Raw genomic sequence first — 18,506 nt, 5'->3', positions numbered from 1 at the left:
ATTATAAAAATGGGAGGGGGAAAATGAAAAAGGGAAAAAGAAAAATTTTGCTGGCAGATTTCTTTAATTCAGTCCATTTAGATTTAAAAACAAACCATCCAGATGTCTCATATATCTCAAATGTCTCAAAAAGGTAGGAAGAAAAAAAACAATATTCAACACTTCAAAAATTCAAGGCTTCAACAAAAAAGAGGAAGGAGGGCGAACAAAAAGGAATAATCACATCCCAGGCAAAGTAATGTAAACACTGTCAGTAAAAAAAAAAAAAGGAAGAGAGAGTTCAAAGTTTTTTGTAGGTTTTTTTGGTGTAGAGACCTTTCCAAGGTCACTCCAATTTTCCCTTATATGTTTTCATTCATCTTCCAAAATAGGTTTCCAGACACTAAAGATCCACAAGAAACACTTGCATAAACAACTGTTCTTGCCTCTTATCAGGTCTTAATCTTGAATGAAAGAGTTTCTCTCTAAACAATTCCAACAGTAAGAATTGGCCACTTTGTTTCAAAATCCGCTAGGTGGCAGTGTTAAATTATATCTAATCTCAAGATTCTTACAACTCTGCTTTTAGAAAGAGATATTCAAATGAAAAAGCCCAAGGACTAAAGAGATAATAAGGAAAGGGGGGAAAAAAGAAAAAGAATTTTTAGGGCAGTTTAAAAAAAGAATGTCTATTCAATTCACTTCCAAAAATCAAGAAATTAGAAATAAAGAGAAGGCTCCAACAATGAATCCATTTTAAATTGCAGTGAAAGTCCAGCCTGCCTTCCGGTAATAAAAAGGAGGAAAAAACCCGAACGGTTTCAATTAACCATGCTTAAAACTGCCGCTGAGTCTCTGGTTATTCTCTATTTTGCCATAAGTCTCCAAATTTTGGGTGTTTTCTTTGCAATAAATTTTTTTTTAGAAAAAGTCTCACCAAACTGGCATGTTTCTCTCTTCTGCTCTTACTTTACGGAGCTGTCAGCAGCTTTGGCAGCCCATGGGCTGGCTCTTGATTGCCAGCAAAAGGGGCTTTTTCCTGGGTCTCCAGAGACTTTGCGGTGTCTCTGGATCCCCCAGATGTTCCCCTTCCTCCCACCGTCTCATTGGGATGGCCTGGGTCCAGATTGGACTGTCCAGATGATCCGGATTCAACAGCTAATCCAGAGTAACCGGAAACCGCAGTATCGCCACCATGTATAGCTCCTCCTCCTCCTAGACTGTGTTCTTAAAATGGCAGTCTGCTCTAGCGTGTTTCCTCCCACACCCAGGGCAGTTAGTCTGGGCAAACAAGGGCTTACCCTGCCGACATTTCACCTGACCGGACTTGAACCGGTGCACTTAATCGCCTTCTTCAGTTGCTTCATCAGGGCTGGTTTCTTCATAATGCACCTTAAGAAGTCTACCAGTAGCTTGCAGATTTGTTTTTTGTTGGATTTCTTCAGTTGATCTAGTTGACATTTCCATCTCTCTGGCTTCATCTAGAGCAGTCTGTAAATTTAGTTCAGGTCTGGCCAGGAGGTGGCGCTGCAGGTGGAGGTCTCAAACATCACAGACGATCTGGTCCAGAAGGACATCGTCGAGATCCTGGAAGTCGCAGTACAAGGCAGCCGTCTTCAGTGCTGCCACATATTCGTTAATCGATTCTCCCTTATGCTGTTTCCTTCTGTGGAAAGCATGTCTACAGGCATGTTGGGATGGTGTTGGAGCATAATGACTTTTTAACTTGGCCATCAACACATCCCATGGCACAGTGTGTATGGACTGAGGTGCCACTAGTGTCCCCACAATATTAAACAATTCTGTGCCACATAAATTCAGAAAACACACTCTTTTCCTACTTTCTGACAAATTAGTATAATCATTGGCTTCTAAGAAGCACTCAAAGTGTGCTATATATGAGTTCCAGGTTTCTGTAGCAACATTAAACATCACTAGCGTGTTCATCGATGCCATTTTGAGGTAAACTAATTGGCAGCAGTTGGCCCATAAGTCTTCTGTGACTTTTTTACTCAACCTCTCATCAAGTAACCTCCTCTGAGAGGAATTTCAGCTCTGAGTGACTTTGGCTCTGTAATAGTGACCCTTGCCCACGTCTCAGCTAACGACAACAGCTGAGACCCTGTTTGACAGCTCTTTATATATACTGGCTAGCCAAGTCACGGGTCGCAGCGCCAATCCTCTTCAAAGAAAAAAGAGATGGAACTAGGAGACTGTGTGGACTTTAGAGGAATCAATGCAGTGCGCATACACAACCTATACACACTCCCCCTCATGAAGGATATGCTATCTCTCCTGGCCAAGGGAAAAGTCTTCACCAAACTAGACCTCAGAGAATCATACTACCGAGTACGGATCAGGGAAGGAGATGAATGGAAAACAGTGTTCAACTGCCTCCTAGGAAGCTTCCAATTCAAAGCTATGCCTTTCGAACTGCAGGGAGCCCAGCAGTGTTCATATAGTTAATAAATGAGGTGCTGCATGAGCACCTCTACAAGGGAGTGTTTGTCTACCTGGGTGACATCCTCATCTACATGGAGACCATGAACGACCACATACCCCTGGTCCGACAGGTACTGGAAAAACTTCTGGCAGCCAACCTGTATGTCAAGCTATCAAAATTTGAATTCCACCATGCGCGGCTAGACTACCTGGGCTACCGAGTGTCAAATGAGGGAATGGAGATGGACCCAGACAAAGTACAAGCTGTCCTAGGCTGGCAACTCCCTCACACCCGCAGGCAGCTACAAAGCTTCCTAAGTTTTGCGAACTTCTTTAGGCAATTCATCCCCTCCTTTGCGAAGATTGCCAAACCCATAACAGACCTCTTAAAGATAGGGAGCCCAGGAACAAAACCTCACCTAGGATAACCTCTACAGTGGGACCTAACTTGCCAAAAGGAATTCGAAACACTAAAATAGATGTTTGCAAAGGAACTGGTGCTGAAGCATCCTGACCCCCGAGCAACACTCCGTGATCCAAGCAGATGCCAGTGACATGGCAGTGGAAGTCGTGCTACTCCAAAGAAACAACCAAGGAAACTTACAACCCTGTGCCTACACTTCCTGCAAGCTCACAGACACAGAGAGATGATGGGCCACATGGGAAAAGGAGGCTTTTGCGGTGAGATGGAGACACCTGTTGGAAGGAGGCCAGAAACTGTTCAAAGTCTGGATTGATTCCTGGAGACTCTCAGGATCCCACGGAAACTATCACCCAAACAAGTCCGTTGGGCTCAATAATTCAACTGTTTTGACCATATTAAAGCACATTCCAGGGGGAGGAACTTTCTAGCTGATGCCAGTCTCCTGCATGCCCCAGTACAAATGCGATCATTCCCTCTACCCAAATAGCTGCCCAAATGACTACCAGATGACAATGCCATGACCAGCAAGACCAACCAGCAAGCAATCTAATCACAAGACTCAAAACCGAACTGCTAGCAGACTCCTGGTTCCAAAACAACCAACACACCTTGACAAAAAGAGATGACCTCACATGGAAGGGGATGAAACTCTATGTCCCAGAATCCCTATGCACCCTAATTCTCCAGAGGAGCCACGACGCCAAACCAGCAGGCCACTTTGGATTCTGTAAGATGTTACACTTAGCCTGGAAGCAGTTCTGGTGGCCTGGCATAAAGAAAGATGTGGACAGTTAGATGAAAAGTTGCACCATCTGCTCCGCAATGAAGAGATGACTGGGAAAACCCTCCAGACTGCTGCAACCAGTAGCAGAGGCAATGAGACCGTGGGAGGAGATTGCAATGGACTTTATAGTAGAGTTGCCAAGAAGTGGGGGAAACACGGTGATTTGGACTGTAATAGACCTATTCTCCAAACAGGCACACTTCATACCCTGCAGCAGACTACCCTCAGCTCGCATACTGGCCAAACTGTTCTGAAGCACATCTACTGTCTGCATGGAGTACCTCAAAGAATTATCACAAACAGAGGGGTCCAGTTCATGGCTAAGTTCTGGAGGGAGTTTCTGTGGTCTATTGGTCATCCCAGGGCCTTAGCTCAGCTTTTCACCTGAGCACCAACGAAGGACAAAGAGACTGAATGCTATGGTAGAGCAGTTCCTGATGTGCTAGGTGAACTATCAGCAGTCCAATTGGGCAGACCTTCTGTCTTTTGCTGAGGTCACATACAATAATGCCGTTCACAGTAGCATAGGACCAACACTGTTCAAAGTACTGAGCGGCATGGACTTTGTCCCAATGCCTGAGTGTTGTGGCCCAGAAGGATCCAGTTCAGCTACTGCTGGACTCAGATAGTGAGGATCATTTCAGTCTGCCCTGGATGATGTGGAAGACCCTGTGCAGGTTGCAGATTCAGAGCAGGGACCAGAGGGGCTGGTTGGCCACCAAGAAGCGCCTGAGGCATGGAGCAGTGGGGAGGATCAAAGGCAGTCAGTCCCTGATGCTAGAGTGAGAAGGGCTGAGAAACGAAAGCAGCAGTTTCGTAGGCAGGCTCACAGATGATAATTAGCACAGGTGGTTGTAGATTGGCCCCTCCCAAGAGAGCTTATAGGTGAGGCATTGGGAGGGGACATTTGCAGGAAACCACCGTTCGAAATTAGCAGTGAAGAAAGTCAATGTCTTAGACCCGTGTTTGAATATCTGGTTTGGGTTTTTTGTATTTTGAGTTATCTGGGCCCTCAGCCAAAGGGTTTGTTATCTTGCAATTAAACAGTGGCAAACAGCCAAGCCTGTATTTTGCCTTGTTCACAGGCGTGGAGAGAGGGGGGTCAGAACATCTGAGTATTCAAGGGATCCCCCTTCCTTAGTTAGCTTGACTGATTGGATGTCAATGCTAAAAGCAACCTGGGATAATGTCAAAAAAGCACTGACTAAAGCAGCACAAACCTATACGAAACAGGTAGATAAACACAGAGCTCCACAATGACCATTCTTGGTGGGAGAGAAGGTTTACCTCTCCACAAAATATTTGAGGTTAAGACTCCTTAGCAAGAAACTGGGACCAAAGTTTGTGGGACCATTCCCCATAGTAAAGATCATCAACCAAGTCACAGTGCAATTGAAACTGTCCTGACTGCTAGGGAAAATACACCCGGTATTCCATAGTAGCCTTCTAAAATCCATGGTCGGGTCCACTCTGAGACCACTACCCCAGGAGCCCCCCGGCTCTGTGGTCATAGGGGGCCAAACCCATTATGAGGTGCAATGAATCCTTGAGTTGAGGTGACAACTCTAGTAGTTAATCAAGTGGAAGGGCTACCACTTGTCAGAGGCATCTTGGGTAAAGAGTAGAAATATCCAGGCTGATTGCCTTATAGAAAGATTCCATGAAAAAAATCTAAACAAGCCTCGGGGGAGGATGTAGCCTTGAATCCTATACTTGTACTCAAATTGTTTTTGCTTCGCACAGGTTGCTTTTGGAAACTGAGGGGAGCCGAATGTCAACTCTCAAAGTTGTCATGGGGACAGAATGAGGGGGAGTGCATTCCACACATACTGTTGTCTGGAGTCAGATCTCAGATTACTGCAGCCGATTTGGGAGGGGTGCATCTTATAGGGTCTTGATGGCGAACTTATGTCATAAGTACCACAGGTGGCACACAGAGCCATATTGAGTGGCACGCCAGATATTGGCTGTCCCTCACTTCCCTTACTGCTCATTGTAAGAATGGAAGAAGCACCCACACCCACTTCATTCTCTTTGAGAGCCGCCTTGCAAACTGGGGAATTTTCTGACATTTTGCAACCGGAGCCAGCCTTTTGCCCGGCGCAGATGGACTGCCCAGGAGCCCTGAGGCTCACAACCACCGTCTCCTGAAGCAAAAACAGCCTCCCCCCGCCCTCCAGAACTTGGGAATGTCTTCAGGAAAGTCTCCGAAGGCTGGAGAGGGGAGAAAATGGCCCCAACTGGAAGTTTGGAACCAATTCGTTTCTGACTTCCAGAGGGCCACTAGGGGGCAGTGGAGGCTGTTTTTGCCTTCCCCAGGTTTCAGGAAAGCCTCCATAGCCTGGGGAGTGGTTGCATGCGCATACGTGGGGATCACTTGTGCATGCACAGTTGGGTGGGGAATTGAATTGAATTCTGGCACGCCGTAAAAAAAAGGTTCACCGGGAGATCGCTTCCGAAGGCGACGGATGTTGGTCCGCTGTTCGCTTCCCCAGTGGGCTCCTTTTAGGAGCACAGGCGGTCTTGGAGGGACCACCTGCCATAGGGCGGCTTGCTGGAACCCCCTGGATAGGCGGCAGCCATGGGGGGGTTTCCAGTTTCACTTCAGGAGCCGGGGAGCGTAGGGGGTTTATAGCAGCACCTTCGCTGATGGATTCTGGAAGGAAATAACTAATTACATGCAGTGGCTGAAGTGCTGGAGGTGAGAAGTTCACCCCAATCTCCTTAATCACTTTTAATTGATGAGCAGCAGCTTTTTGTAAGTTGTGGATTCAATCTGTTTGAAGTTGGAAGATTGGAGAGGGGTTTCTTTTTTTTCTACCCCTCTCAGGCAAAGTGGCATTTGGATTATCTCTCAATCTCAGAATGGAGAGAGAGCAAAAAGTTGAATTAGTCACTTGAACTAATTATGTGAAAAGATTTATATCACAATTGCAAGAGGTGATTGCTGAGTTGTTTTGAAAACTTTATGGAAATTTTTGATGTTCTGCTCCTGGTTCCCTGTGAAAGGGGGAGCTAAGATGGCCTGCTTCCGTCTTCTTCTTTGCACTTATAAATGAAGTCTGCCTTTTGAAACTACCTTTGAAGAAAGTCTGGCTTTATATTAACCCCCCCCCCCCCGAAGGACTCCTGGAGCTTCTCCTGTTATGTGGTCTTTCTGGATTTGGATTATTTGATTTTTTGTGTGTGTGACTTCTTGCCTTGGAACTGTGATTGAGGATTAACTTTCACTTTTGGATTTGCCTGTCTTCTCGGACTCACTTGGCTGCGTGCTTCGCAGAGGCCATTTCTTTCGCAAAAGATTTATACTCATCTCTGAACTCAGACAATGGGGCCCAGAAAACCACCTTCAGGCAAAGCAGCCTCGGCACCTTCTTCTTCTACATCCAGCCCAATGACTCAACAGACAAAAATGTCATCATTTTCACAACAAGAAAGGACTGGAGAGAGTTCAAAAGATATATCTGTTACTCAAATGTTCCAGGCTCTTATGCAGGGACAAAATGAGTTGAAAAAGGAGGTGGCAGATTTTAGACAAGAGCTCAAAAGTGTACAGCAACAAATAACAGAAAGTAAACAGAGAATTGGTGTGCTGGAGGACGGTGCGGTCGGGCTGGGGGAGGAGGTTAAGGCAGTCCAGAAGGGGAATATAGAATTGGAAATTTTTTTTATTAAAAGTTTTAATAAGTTTTACAAGTATTACCCCTTCCCCTTCCCATCCTCCAACCCTCCCTCCCCCCAACTTCCCAGAGCAAAATACAGGAGATAAACATTTAACAATCATATGCTAGCATAAGCTAACTGATTTTAACATCCTACCTTCTCTTGTGCTTTAATTCCCCTTTTGTTACGCTAACTTTAGGTAAATTGTAGCATTCCTTGTGCTTTCACTCATAAGCTAATTGAATTTTTTTTTGTCCGATATTTATTTTGAATATAGTCAATCCATCTTCTCCATTCCAGCTTGTATTTCTCAGCTGAGTGGTCCTTCAAATATGCTGTAATTTTAGCCATCTCTGCTAGATTTACTACTTTTAGCATCCATTCTTGAATAGTAGGCAAATCTTCCCTCTTCCAGTACTGCGCCACCAACAATCTTGCTGCGGTCGTTAAGTTCAAAATGAAATTAGTCTCTATAACTGTACAGTCTGTAATTACACCTAACAAAAACAACTGGGGAGTGAACTTTATCCTTTTTTTAAGTATATTTTGAGTAACCCACCATATTTTTATCCAAAATGCTTTAACTTTTTTGCAAGTCCACCATATATGGGAATACGTAGCGTCAGCACAGTCACATCTCCAACATTTAGGTTGTAAATTCAGATACATACAAGATAATTTTTTGGGATCTAAATGCCATCTATAGAACATCTTACAAAAATTATCTCTCAAATTCTGAGCTTGCATGAATTTTACATTTCTTACCCAAATCTTTTCCCATGTTTCCATCATTATTGGCTCTTCGAAATTTTGTGCCCATTTTATCATGCAGTCTTTAACTAACTCTGTTTCAGAGTCTATTTCTATCAGTATATTATACAACCTTTTGATATGCATTTGACTCTGGTCCCTAATTTGTTTTACCAAACTATCCTCATTTTGCGTGATACCAATTGTCTGATCTTTTTTCCATCTAGCTTCTAACTGTCCATACTGGAACCAGGTTTGAGTTACCCTTTCCTCTCTTAATACATTCATAGACTTTAACTGTAGAGCACCTCTCTCTATATTAAGAAGTTCTCTATATGTAATTACATCCTGTTTTTGTTCTATACTTATATTCTCTATCGCATGTCTGGGTACTACCCACATAGGTATCTTATCATTTAACCTATATTGGTATGTCTTAGTATGTGGTTGCCACGCCTATTTACTATATGACAAGAAGGTGGATGGTATTTTTTCCAGATACGCAATAAGGTGTTTCTTAATATATAACTTTTAAAAATCTTATCCACCTTCTTGTCATATAGTAAATAGGCGTGCCAACCACATACTAAGACATATCCCTCAATATTCAGTATTCTATCCTCTGTTAGGTTAATCCAATCACTAATTGTTGATAAAACTACTGCTTCATAGTATAACTTTAAATTAGGCATTTTCAAATCTCCTCTTTCCCGTATGTCTTGCATTATTTTAAGTTTTATTCTTGGTTTCTTCCCCGCCCAGACAAAGTTATTAATACCTTTCTGCCATTCTTCCAAATTTGCATCTTTTTAAAGTATTGGTATAATTTGAAAGAGAAATAGAAACCTAGGCAAAACATTCATTTTTACTGCTGCTATCCTTCCCAACAATGAAAATTGTAATTTTTTCCATTTATTCATCTCTAACTGTATTTTATGCCATAATGGTTCATAATTATACTTTTATAATTTCCCATTTGAGGTTGTAATGTAGACTCTTAAATATTTAACCTTTTCTACTATCTCACATCCTGTTGCTCTTTCTAGTTCTTCTTTTTGATTTGGGGTCATATTTTTAACTATCATCTTTGCTTTTCCTAGATTTATTTTGAACCCAGATACTTGACCATATTGATTAATTATCTTCATTAAACCTCTAGCTGATTTCTCGTGTTGAGTTAAAGCAGTGCTTCTCAATTATTTTCTGTCATGCCCCCCCTAGGAAGAAGAAAACATTTCGCGCGCCCCCCCCGCGCGACTGTAAATAGTATAATTTGTCTATAAAATTGTTATAAGTACACCTCTGCATAACATAGCACACCGGTCTTTCCTCGTCTCCCACCGTAGTCACATGCTTTCTTTCCTCTTTCCCTCTTACTTGTCTATCCTTCCTTCCACCCTCCCTTCCTCCTTCCCTTCCTTCCTGCCTCCCTTCCAGTTCCCTCCTTCCTCTTTCCCCCTGCCTGCCTGCCTTCTTTCCTCTTTCCCTATCCTCCTATCCTTCCTTTCTCCCTCCCTCCTTCCCTGCCTCCCTTCCAGTTCCATTCTTCCCTCCTTCCTTCTGCCTCCTTCCTGCCTGCTTGCCTTCTTTCCTCTTTCCCTCTTGCTTGTCTATCCTTCCTTCCACCCTCCCTTCCTCCTTCCCTTCCTTCCTGCCTCCCTTCCAGTTCCCTCCTTCCTCTTTCCCCCTGCCTGCCTGCCTTCTTTCCTCTTTCCCTATCCTCCTATCCTTCCTTTCTCCCTCCCTCCTTCCCTGCCTCCCTTCCAGTTCCATTCTTCCCTCCTTCCTTCTGCCTCCTTCCTGCCTGCTTGCCTTCTTTCCTCTTTCCCTCTTGCTTGTCTATCCTTACTCCCTCCTCCCTTTCTTCCCTCCCTCCCTGCCAGCAGCTCCTCCAGCATCCCAGCTGGAAGCAGCAGCACAACAGTCGCCGTTACCAGGGGCGAAGGGGTGGCGGTGGCAAGATCGGGCGACCGCCGCCCCTTTGTCCCTTCCCCAACAGCGGCTGTTGCGCTTCCGCTTCCAGACGGAATGCTGGCCGTGGAGCTGCTGGCGGGGAGGCGAGCTACCTGCATAAAGACGCCGCCGAGGGCATGGCAGAATATATCCCGGCTTGAAGTGGCAGCGCTGGGGACTGCTCAGAGACTCATCAGAGCCGCGGGCTGGAGCTGTGCAAAAAGTCTGCTTGGGCTGGGGCGGGGAGGGAGGGAAGCCTGGGACAGCCATGCTTCCCTCCCTCCCACCCCCGCCCGAGCAGGCTTCTTGCACAGCTCCAGCCTGCGGCTCCAATGAAAATCCACAGTCCGAAGTGCTGCCACTTCCAGGCGGGATATATTATGCCTCGCCCATGCCGCTGCCGTTGCACCCAGATGGAAAGGGAGCCTTCGCGCCCCCCTTTACGGAGCCTCGTGCCCCCCCAGGGGGGCGCGCCCCACTATTTGAGAACCGCTGAGTTAAAGTTACAACCAAGTCATCCGCAAATGCTCGTAGTCTATATTTATAATGCCTAATCTTAATTCCCTGTAGGTCATCTGACCCACGTATTCCATTCAACAATAACTTCAAGGTTAAGATAAACAATAATGGAGACAGGGGACACCCCTGTCTTGTTCCTTTTTCAATTTTGAAGGATTCTGTTAAACTACCGTTAACTATAATTTGTGCTGTTTGTTTCTGGTATATTGACTTGATAGATTGTGTGAAATACTCTCCAAAATGCATCTTTTGTATTATTTTTATTAAAAATTGCCAATTCACTCGATCAAATGCTTTCTCCGCGTCTAAGAATAAAACCCTGTGGGGACTTGGTTGTTCTTCCCCAGATATTCCAATATATTAACAATTTGTCTTACATTACTTTTCATTTGTCTCCCCTGTATAAAACCGGATTGATCATTATGAATCGTTTGTTGTATAATTGACATCAACCTATTTGCTAATATTTTAGCAAAAAATTTATAATCTGTATTAAGTAATGAAATAGGTCTATATTTTTTTGGCTGGGTGTGGTCTTGATCTTCTTTTGGAATCAGGGTAATAAAGGCTGTTCTCCAAGATGGTACTCTTCCTTCCATTTGAATTTTGTTATATAATTCCTTAAGAGTATCTACCATTTCTAATTGTAACTTTTTATAATAAACCACTGTCAATCCATCTGTACCTGGGGCCTTCCCAATTTTTAATTGCTTAATTGCCAGGATAATTTCCTCTGTGGTTACAAGTTGATTCAATCTTTCCCTTTGCTCATCTGTAACTATAGATATTTTCTCTTTCTCCAAATATCTATCTATATCTAAACCTTGTATCTTATCACCAGCGTACAATCTAGTATAGTATTCTGAGAAAGCCTTTTTAATCATATCCTGTTGATAAACTTCTTTACCTTTGTATTCTACTTTCTCTATAGTACGAGACTTTTGTTTTTTCCTTAACATGTAAGCTAGCCATCTACCTGGTTTATTTGCATTACAAAAAGTATTATGTTTAGCATATATCAGATTTGTAGCTACTTGGTCTGACATCAACATATTGAACTGTCCTCACAGTAAAGTAATTGCTTCTCTTGTCTTCTTATCATCTGGATTAGATATTAACACCTGCTCTTTCTTTTTTATTTCTTCTTCTAATTCCCTTCATTTCCCCCCCTGTTTACGCCTATATAAATTATTCAAATTTATTAAGACACCTCTCATGTAAGCATTGCTTGCATCCCAAACCATTTCCATCGATGTCCCCTTATGCATATTAAAAGCAAAATATTCTTTCAATAATTTTTTACATTCTGTAACATTTTTTACATTCTCTCATGTCTACATTACAATTTTTTACATTCTCTCATGTCTAAATAAATTTCCATTTAACCTCCAAGATCTCTTAGATCTCTCTCTATGTTCCAATTCAATCCAAACGGGGTTATGATCTGTTAAGGTTCTCGAGCATATCTTCGACTTCTTCACCCTAGAAAGTAAATCATTTGTGATTAGTATAAAATCAATTCTGGAAAAGGATTGATGCCTATCGGAGAAAAATGTGAAGTCCCGTTCTTTAGCATTCCGTTCTCTCCAAATATCTCTCAGTTCCATATCATCCATCAACTCAAAATGGATTTAGGTAGTCTTGTTCATGTTTGAGTATTTTGCAATAATCTCTTCTTGTCTTTGGTGGTGTCCATTACTCAGTTCCAGTCACCCAATAGTATACACGATTTATAATCCCATTGTGTTAATTTAGCATGAAGCAATTTATAAAAGTTTTCTTGTTGTTGGTTGGGAGCATATACTCCTGTTAAGAGTATTTTCTTTCCCTCTATTAATAATTCAATTGCAATATATCTTCCTTGAGGATCTGCTTCGAGTAGTTCAGCCTTTAAGTCTTTTCTTAAGTATATGACTATACCATTTTTCTTCTCTGGAGCAGATGCCACAAAATATGATCCCAATCTTGCGTTCATCAAGTATTTCTGATCCTGTATTCTAATATGAGTTTCTTGCAAACAAATTATATCATTTTAAAATTGTTTCAAGTAGTGAAATATTTGTTCCCTTTTTTGTGGTGAATTTAAACCAATAACGTTCCAGGTTAAAATTTTAATTGTCATCTTCAACTCCCTAAGAGCTGCCCGGAAATCTTGCTGGGATTTCACCTTCGGTCTTGCTCCCCCCACAGCTTCTGTGTTCGTGTTTGTAATTTCTTGGATTATTGTCTGGGTTTGCTGCATCTTTAATTCTTGCTCTTTGCGTTTAGTGGCTGCTCGAGTTTGATTTGTTCCATAATTTCTTCTATCTTCCAGGTAAATCCAGAGCTTGAGCAGCTCCCTCTTGTGCCTGAATATCTTGCTGTCTGGTTTCGTCTGCTTCTTTTCTTCCTCTAAATCCTGGGGATGGGGGGGGCATCCAGCCTTTAATACATTGCTATAAAAATCTCTTGCTTTCCAAACTGTGTTAAGACGATATCTTTGTTCTTGATAATTCACCACCAATCCAACTGGGGCCTCCCATCTAAATTGAATCTGGCGACTTTTAAGTTCATTCATTAAAAATGCATAATCCTTTCTGGATCTCAACAGTTTTGGGGAGATTTCCTTCAATGCTACCACATCTTGTCCTGCCACTTGTAACTTATTTTTGTAAGTTGTTTGCAGTATTTCATTCCTGGTTTTCCTGGTGACAAAATAAATTACAATATCTCTTGGTAGTTGTCTCTGTCTGGCAATCCATGAATTAAGATGGTAAATTTTATCGATCTGCCAGGCACACTCCACCTTTGGTTCACCAGTTAATTGAGCGAAATCTTCGGCAAAAATATCTCGCAGATCTTCCTGATTCTGTTCTTTCAAACCTCTTATTCTTAAAGCAAATTCCATTGTTCTATATTGTATCATTGTTATTTCTGCCTCTGATTTGTCAATTTTGCTTTGCGCCTCCTCAACTTTATTCTCCAACTTAATGTTAGACTGATTAATTTCTTCCACCTTCTCATCCAGAGATGTTACATAACCAAGTAAGCCTTTGAATGCATCTACTATGTCGTCTCTAATCTGTTGATTACAGGTTTGAATTAAGTCCTTAATTCCAGACATTTCATCAGACACATCTTTAAAAGCATTTGAAATCTTTTCCTCCAAAACAACGGCTTGGTCCTTTAATGCATTTTGGAGATCCTCAAGTGTCAGAGTTTTTGTTTCTGTTGGGGGTAATGAAGATTGTAATTTTTGTGTCTGGGCTGGGAAACTGCCAGCACTCTTGGAAACGTTTAATTTTGCTTGTTTTGAAGCCATTTCAAAATATTCAAACAAACTTTTCAGCAGCCAGTTTATTAAGTCCAAAAAGTCCACCTATTCCCCCAAGTTTGTTAACCAATACTGTTTTCTTTGATCTTAAACTCTTGAGTGTTTTAACATCGTTAACAGGCAGTTAACAAATGCTGTCCCTTTTAAGTTTCACTTTTGACACACCCTTTGTTATTCAATCGCCATCTTTGAGTCCTTTTGTCTTCACAGAGGGAAGTATGTTACATCGGAATTAAGGTTTGTACTTACAATTATATTCACTCCTGCTTCGCTCTGCCTCCGTATCTTTCAAATATAAAGTTAAACATTGGCAGCAAGGGTGGTCGTGACATTTTGTTTCTGCAAAAGCAGAAGCGTCCCGGATGAGGAGCTATGTCTGGCTTCTGGGGAGCTCTCACCCTTCATACCCCAGGATCTCTCCTGGGGGTCCTGGGGAGCTGTGCCCTCGCCTGTCTTCTCACCCCCCCCTCTTTTCCTGAGGGGGGAGTTTTCAAATTGCTAGACAGCTGATTTACGCTGTTCTAGCAGTTATTACTCAATCACGGGGCTTGCATTCCCTAGGGAGCGTCTTCCAATGCTGACGGTGCCACCGGACGCCAGAATTGGAAAATTTTATGGCAAAGATAGAACTTGAAAGAATGTCCTTCTTTCTCAGATTCCAGAACCTACCGGAGACAGAAGATGAAGATCTTAAGGATATCATGAGTATAATTTTAGTAGAATATATTAAAAGAGATAAAGAACAGTTGTGGTGGGATATGGATCTGGTTTACAGGATTAATTCAGTATATGCCAGAACACATAATGTTCCAAGGGAAGTACATGTTAAATTTCTTAGGAAGACCATGAGGGGTGAGATTCTAGGGGCTCAAAGGGGGGGGGACCACTAAAATATAAAGATGAAATTGCCATTCTTAAGCAAATTCCGAAAAAAATTAGAGATAAGAGGAGGAAGTATTCCTCCTCATCAAAGAAATTATATAATGAAGGAATTTGGTTTAGATGGTTATTGCCAGAAGGAATGCTGATCTTCTGGGAGGGAAACAGAATTAGAATTAACACAGTTGTAGAGGCAGAGGTCTTCATTAAAAAACATAGTGCCCTCCTAGAGGACAAAAATATAAGAGGTAGCGAAAAAGGCAACAATACACAAGACATGTAGGAGGGAGGGGCTGCGGCTCCGCCTAGAGACGGGGGAGGGAACAATATTGGAAAGACTCAGGTCACAAAAATAAATATATTTGGAATATCATTGTAATTGTTGATATATTAGAAAGTGGCAAAAGACATGATTGAACACATGGTTGATACAATGTATAATAAGATGCTGTTTCTGCGTATCTTTTATCTATTGTTTTTTCCTTTCTGTAAAAGTTGTGAGAATTGGAGAGATTTCTACCTCTAGCACGATGGAGTTGCCAAAAATGTTTTGTATATCCACCTACCATTTTCCCATAAATTTTAAAAATCAATAAAAAAAATTAAAAAAAGGTTCGCCATCACTGTTATAGGGTAATGTGATTTATGACACAGACTGAGGGGAGGGGAGGAACTAGGGTAAAGTTAAAGAGATAAATCAAACAAAGCATAGGCTTGACTGCGAACAGATTTTGCCTAATGGTGCTACTAATAAATGACTTGTTTTGTATTGAAAACTTGACTCATTACTTATGAATCGATTAGGGCATTTTTAGGAAATCTGACATGAGTTGTTTTAAATATCATAGTTAGGTTTAGTATGTAGACAAAATGAATATACTACAATATATTTCCAAAACTGAAACAAACTCCCATCCTTCCATTTTAAGAAAGAAGGAGAAAATCCATATGTTCAAAATATTCTGAGGATCATTTTTCAATTTAAAATCCCAAAACACTGTATTTAAGTTTTACTTTGGAAACAATAGTGTTTCTTGTTCCTGGTGTTGATTGGATTGTCTCCTTAAATTGTAGTGCATTTGTTTTAAATTTTGTGTTCTTTTAGCAAAATGGAGTTTACAAAAACCATCATTCTCTTTATTGGTGTGTGTGTGTGTGTGTGTGTGTGTGTGTGTGTATTTTAACTTGCCAGTGGTCTGTGCAGCACATCTGGATTGCTTGCCTCCCCCCCACCTCTGCCACTCTTTGCTGCTGGGAAAGGTAATCAATTCACCTGAATTGCACAAGCTGTGCGGCCCCAGAATGTGCTGACGGAGGGGCCGGCAAGCTGCAGCTGCTGCCAGATAGCCCTGCTCATTTGCTGCCTTTTGTGTATGCATTGGGGGTGGGTGGATAAAGGGAATAATCATGTCTTCTGCTCTGTGTCCCAAATTGGCAGAAAACAGACAGTAACATTAGATTATTTTATTGATATATATATTGCTTTCTATTTTTGCACCTGACAGAACAAGGAAGTGACATGCAAACGTGAGAAGTGCCCTGTACTTTCGAAGACATGTGCTCTGGTTATTAAGCAAAGAGGAACATGCTGTGAGAGATGTAAAGGTGTAGTGTTTTCTCATTTTTTGATTAATGCTAATTTTATGATATCATCTTTAATAATGGCTAATAAAAAGACATTATGTGTGAATGGTTACCATTTAATATTTGTAGTCCAGAAAATCAAGATGAATCTATTATGATAATTATAAAATAGGATTAAAAACAAAAAATCTTGTTTTTTATAGTGGTTGTATTAAGTTGACAGCAAGTCTCTATTGGAAGGGAGTACTGTATTCTTCTAGTGAAAAAGAAGCCGGGCATACAAGTGTTATCCTTTAGGCTGATCTCCTTCCTGTAATACCAGGTGATCAGTAGATATTTTACCAAAGGAATCATTGACTGTAAAACTATAGGAAACTGTCTTTGTGTCAGGCCTGTAGTTATGTTTCTTTTAGGATCTTTGGCCTGCCACACTTTCTATTAATTTCTTATGCTGTTTCATTAGTGTAGTAGTTGGGAGGGGGGAATAGAAAAGAGTAGGATTGTGGAATGTTTTGTTGTCATTCTTTCTAGAAGCTCAAGGTCATCTTTTGTCTCCGCACCTCGACACCTGACCTGAAGCAGAGGGGTGTAGATGCCAGCGTGGAAGATGATGATTGGAACATGTGATGGATTATGGGGTGTGGGGATAGATCATGAACTTTCAACTGGGTGGAATTCCAGGAAGAGAATCAGATTTGGAATTCCATAGCACAGTGCTAACATGCCTGTATGATTAAATTGGAACTTTAAGGATGATTCTGCCTTGGTCTCTGATTGATTTCATGCATGGTATTTAGAACACTGACACTTTGTTCTCATCATTATTAGTATGATAATATGGAGAGGATGTGCAGATTATTTGATACTTATAATGTCTACTAGTCACTTCATCAGCAAGTTAATCTGGTTCTTTTCCAGATGTATTTTTTCTGTGTTGATTACTGTTCAGTGAACAGTTGAAGTTTTTTATTTTCTATGTAAAAGTTGAAAGATGTTTTTGAAAAAAAGTGGGATAATAAGGTGTTACATGGCAAGTAATTGTTTAATATTCCTAACATTATTAGGAATATATTATTGATAAACATGTAGGAACTTTTTAAAAAGTGCTATAATATTTTCACAGTTAACATTGCAAGCCAGGGGTCAACAAACTCATTTGACTTTCCTATAAGGCTAAACTTTTTTTAAAAAAAATATTTTTTTCATTTTCATAACAAATAGTCACTTGTATACTATTACATAACCAACATTATATTATATTATTAAATGTTGACATCAGTTCATCTTACCATCAACCCCCCAAAATGATGATTGAATCTTCTGCTCTCCATACGCCATATTTATACCCTAGCCATCACTTTCTTCTCCCTCTCTCCTCCTCCTCCCTACCTCCTTTCTTCCCTCTGTCATCCTTCTCTTCTCTACTTCTCCTTCCTCTTTCCTTTTCCTCTCTCCCCTTTCCACTCCTTCTTTCTCTCCTCCTCTTCCCCCTCCCAACCCTCTCTCCTATCCCTCTCTTCTTCCCTTACCTCTCTCCTCTACTCCACACACTTCATCTCATTTACTTAGTGTATTTCAGCCTCTGAGCAAACTCCATTTTATGTTGATGGTATTTATACTTACGTTTCAATATACATCTTTAATTTTAACATATATACTCCTCCTTTTTTGAAAGAAAAAAAATTATATATACATACAATAATTATATTTTTTTTAAAAAAACCCAACCTATTTTTATGGGATGTCGATCTGGTTACAATTCCCAGCTATTCTCATCATTATATTTATATAGTTGTACATCATTACGAACCTCAAATGTGTAGTTCTGTCTTTATAATCTCAATAATTTTCTATTATAAGTATATTTCATGTTCCCCTCCATTTTTCCATATCTTGACAGCTTACTCTTAATTGTCTTTAAATAACAATCCTTACTGTTCAATGTTCATTACAATTCCATTAATCTACTATATAGAATAACAAGCGGTACACACCTCACTTTGTTCATCACCTTAAGAGTTCTATATGTGTCCATATTTCATATATTTTAACCTATACTTAATTATCCTTCCATTGTCATATTCAATCAATTAACAACTCAGTTTAATTATCATATATAAAAGTCAATCACATACCTCTACTTTGTATTCCCCTTCCCCTCCCCCGCATGGGAGCCGGGAGCGCGGCAGGGCAGGCGAGAGCAGCGGCGGGATGGG

The 18,506-nt window shown here is 41.2% G+C and overlaps 1 protein-coding gene across 1 annotated transcript in view; it reads left to right on the top strand.

The window, feature by feature from the left end:
• Positions 1 to 18,506, top strand: part of BMPER (BMP binding endothelial regulator) — a 473,492-nt gene that overhangs the window by 83,598 nt on the left and 371,388 nt on the right. The window contains exon 3 of the mRNA XM_081971272.1: positions 16,212 to 16,311. Within this exon, the coding sequence (XP_081827398.1) occupies positions 16,212 to 16,311 (100 nt within the window). The remainder of the gene's footprint in view (positions 1 to 16,211; positions 16,312 to 18,506) is intronic.

This window comes from Natrix helvetica (genome assembly GCF_964273705.1).
Source record: "Natrix helvetica genome assembly, chromosome: Z".
Classification (NCBI taxonomy): Eukaryota; Metazoa; Chordata; class Lepidosauria; order Squamata; family Natricidae; genus Natrix; species Natrix helvetica.
The sequence above is the reverse complement of the archived record's forward strand: the minus strand, read 5'-3'. Positions and strand labels throughout refer to the sequence as shown.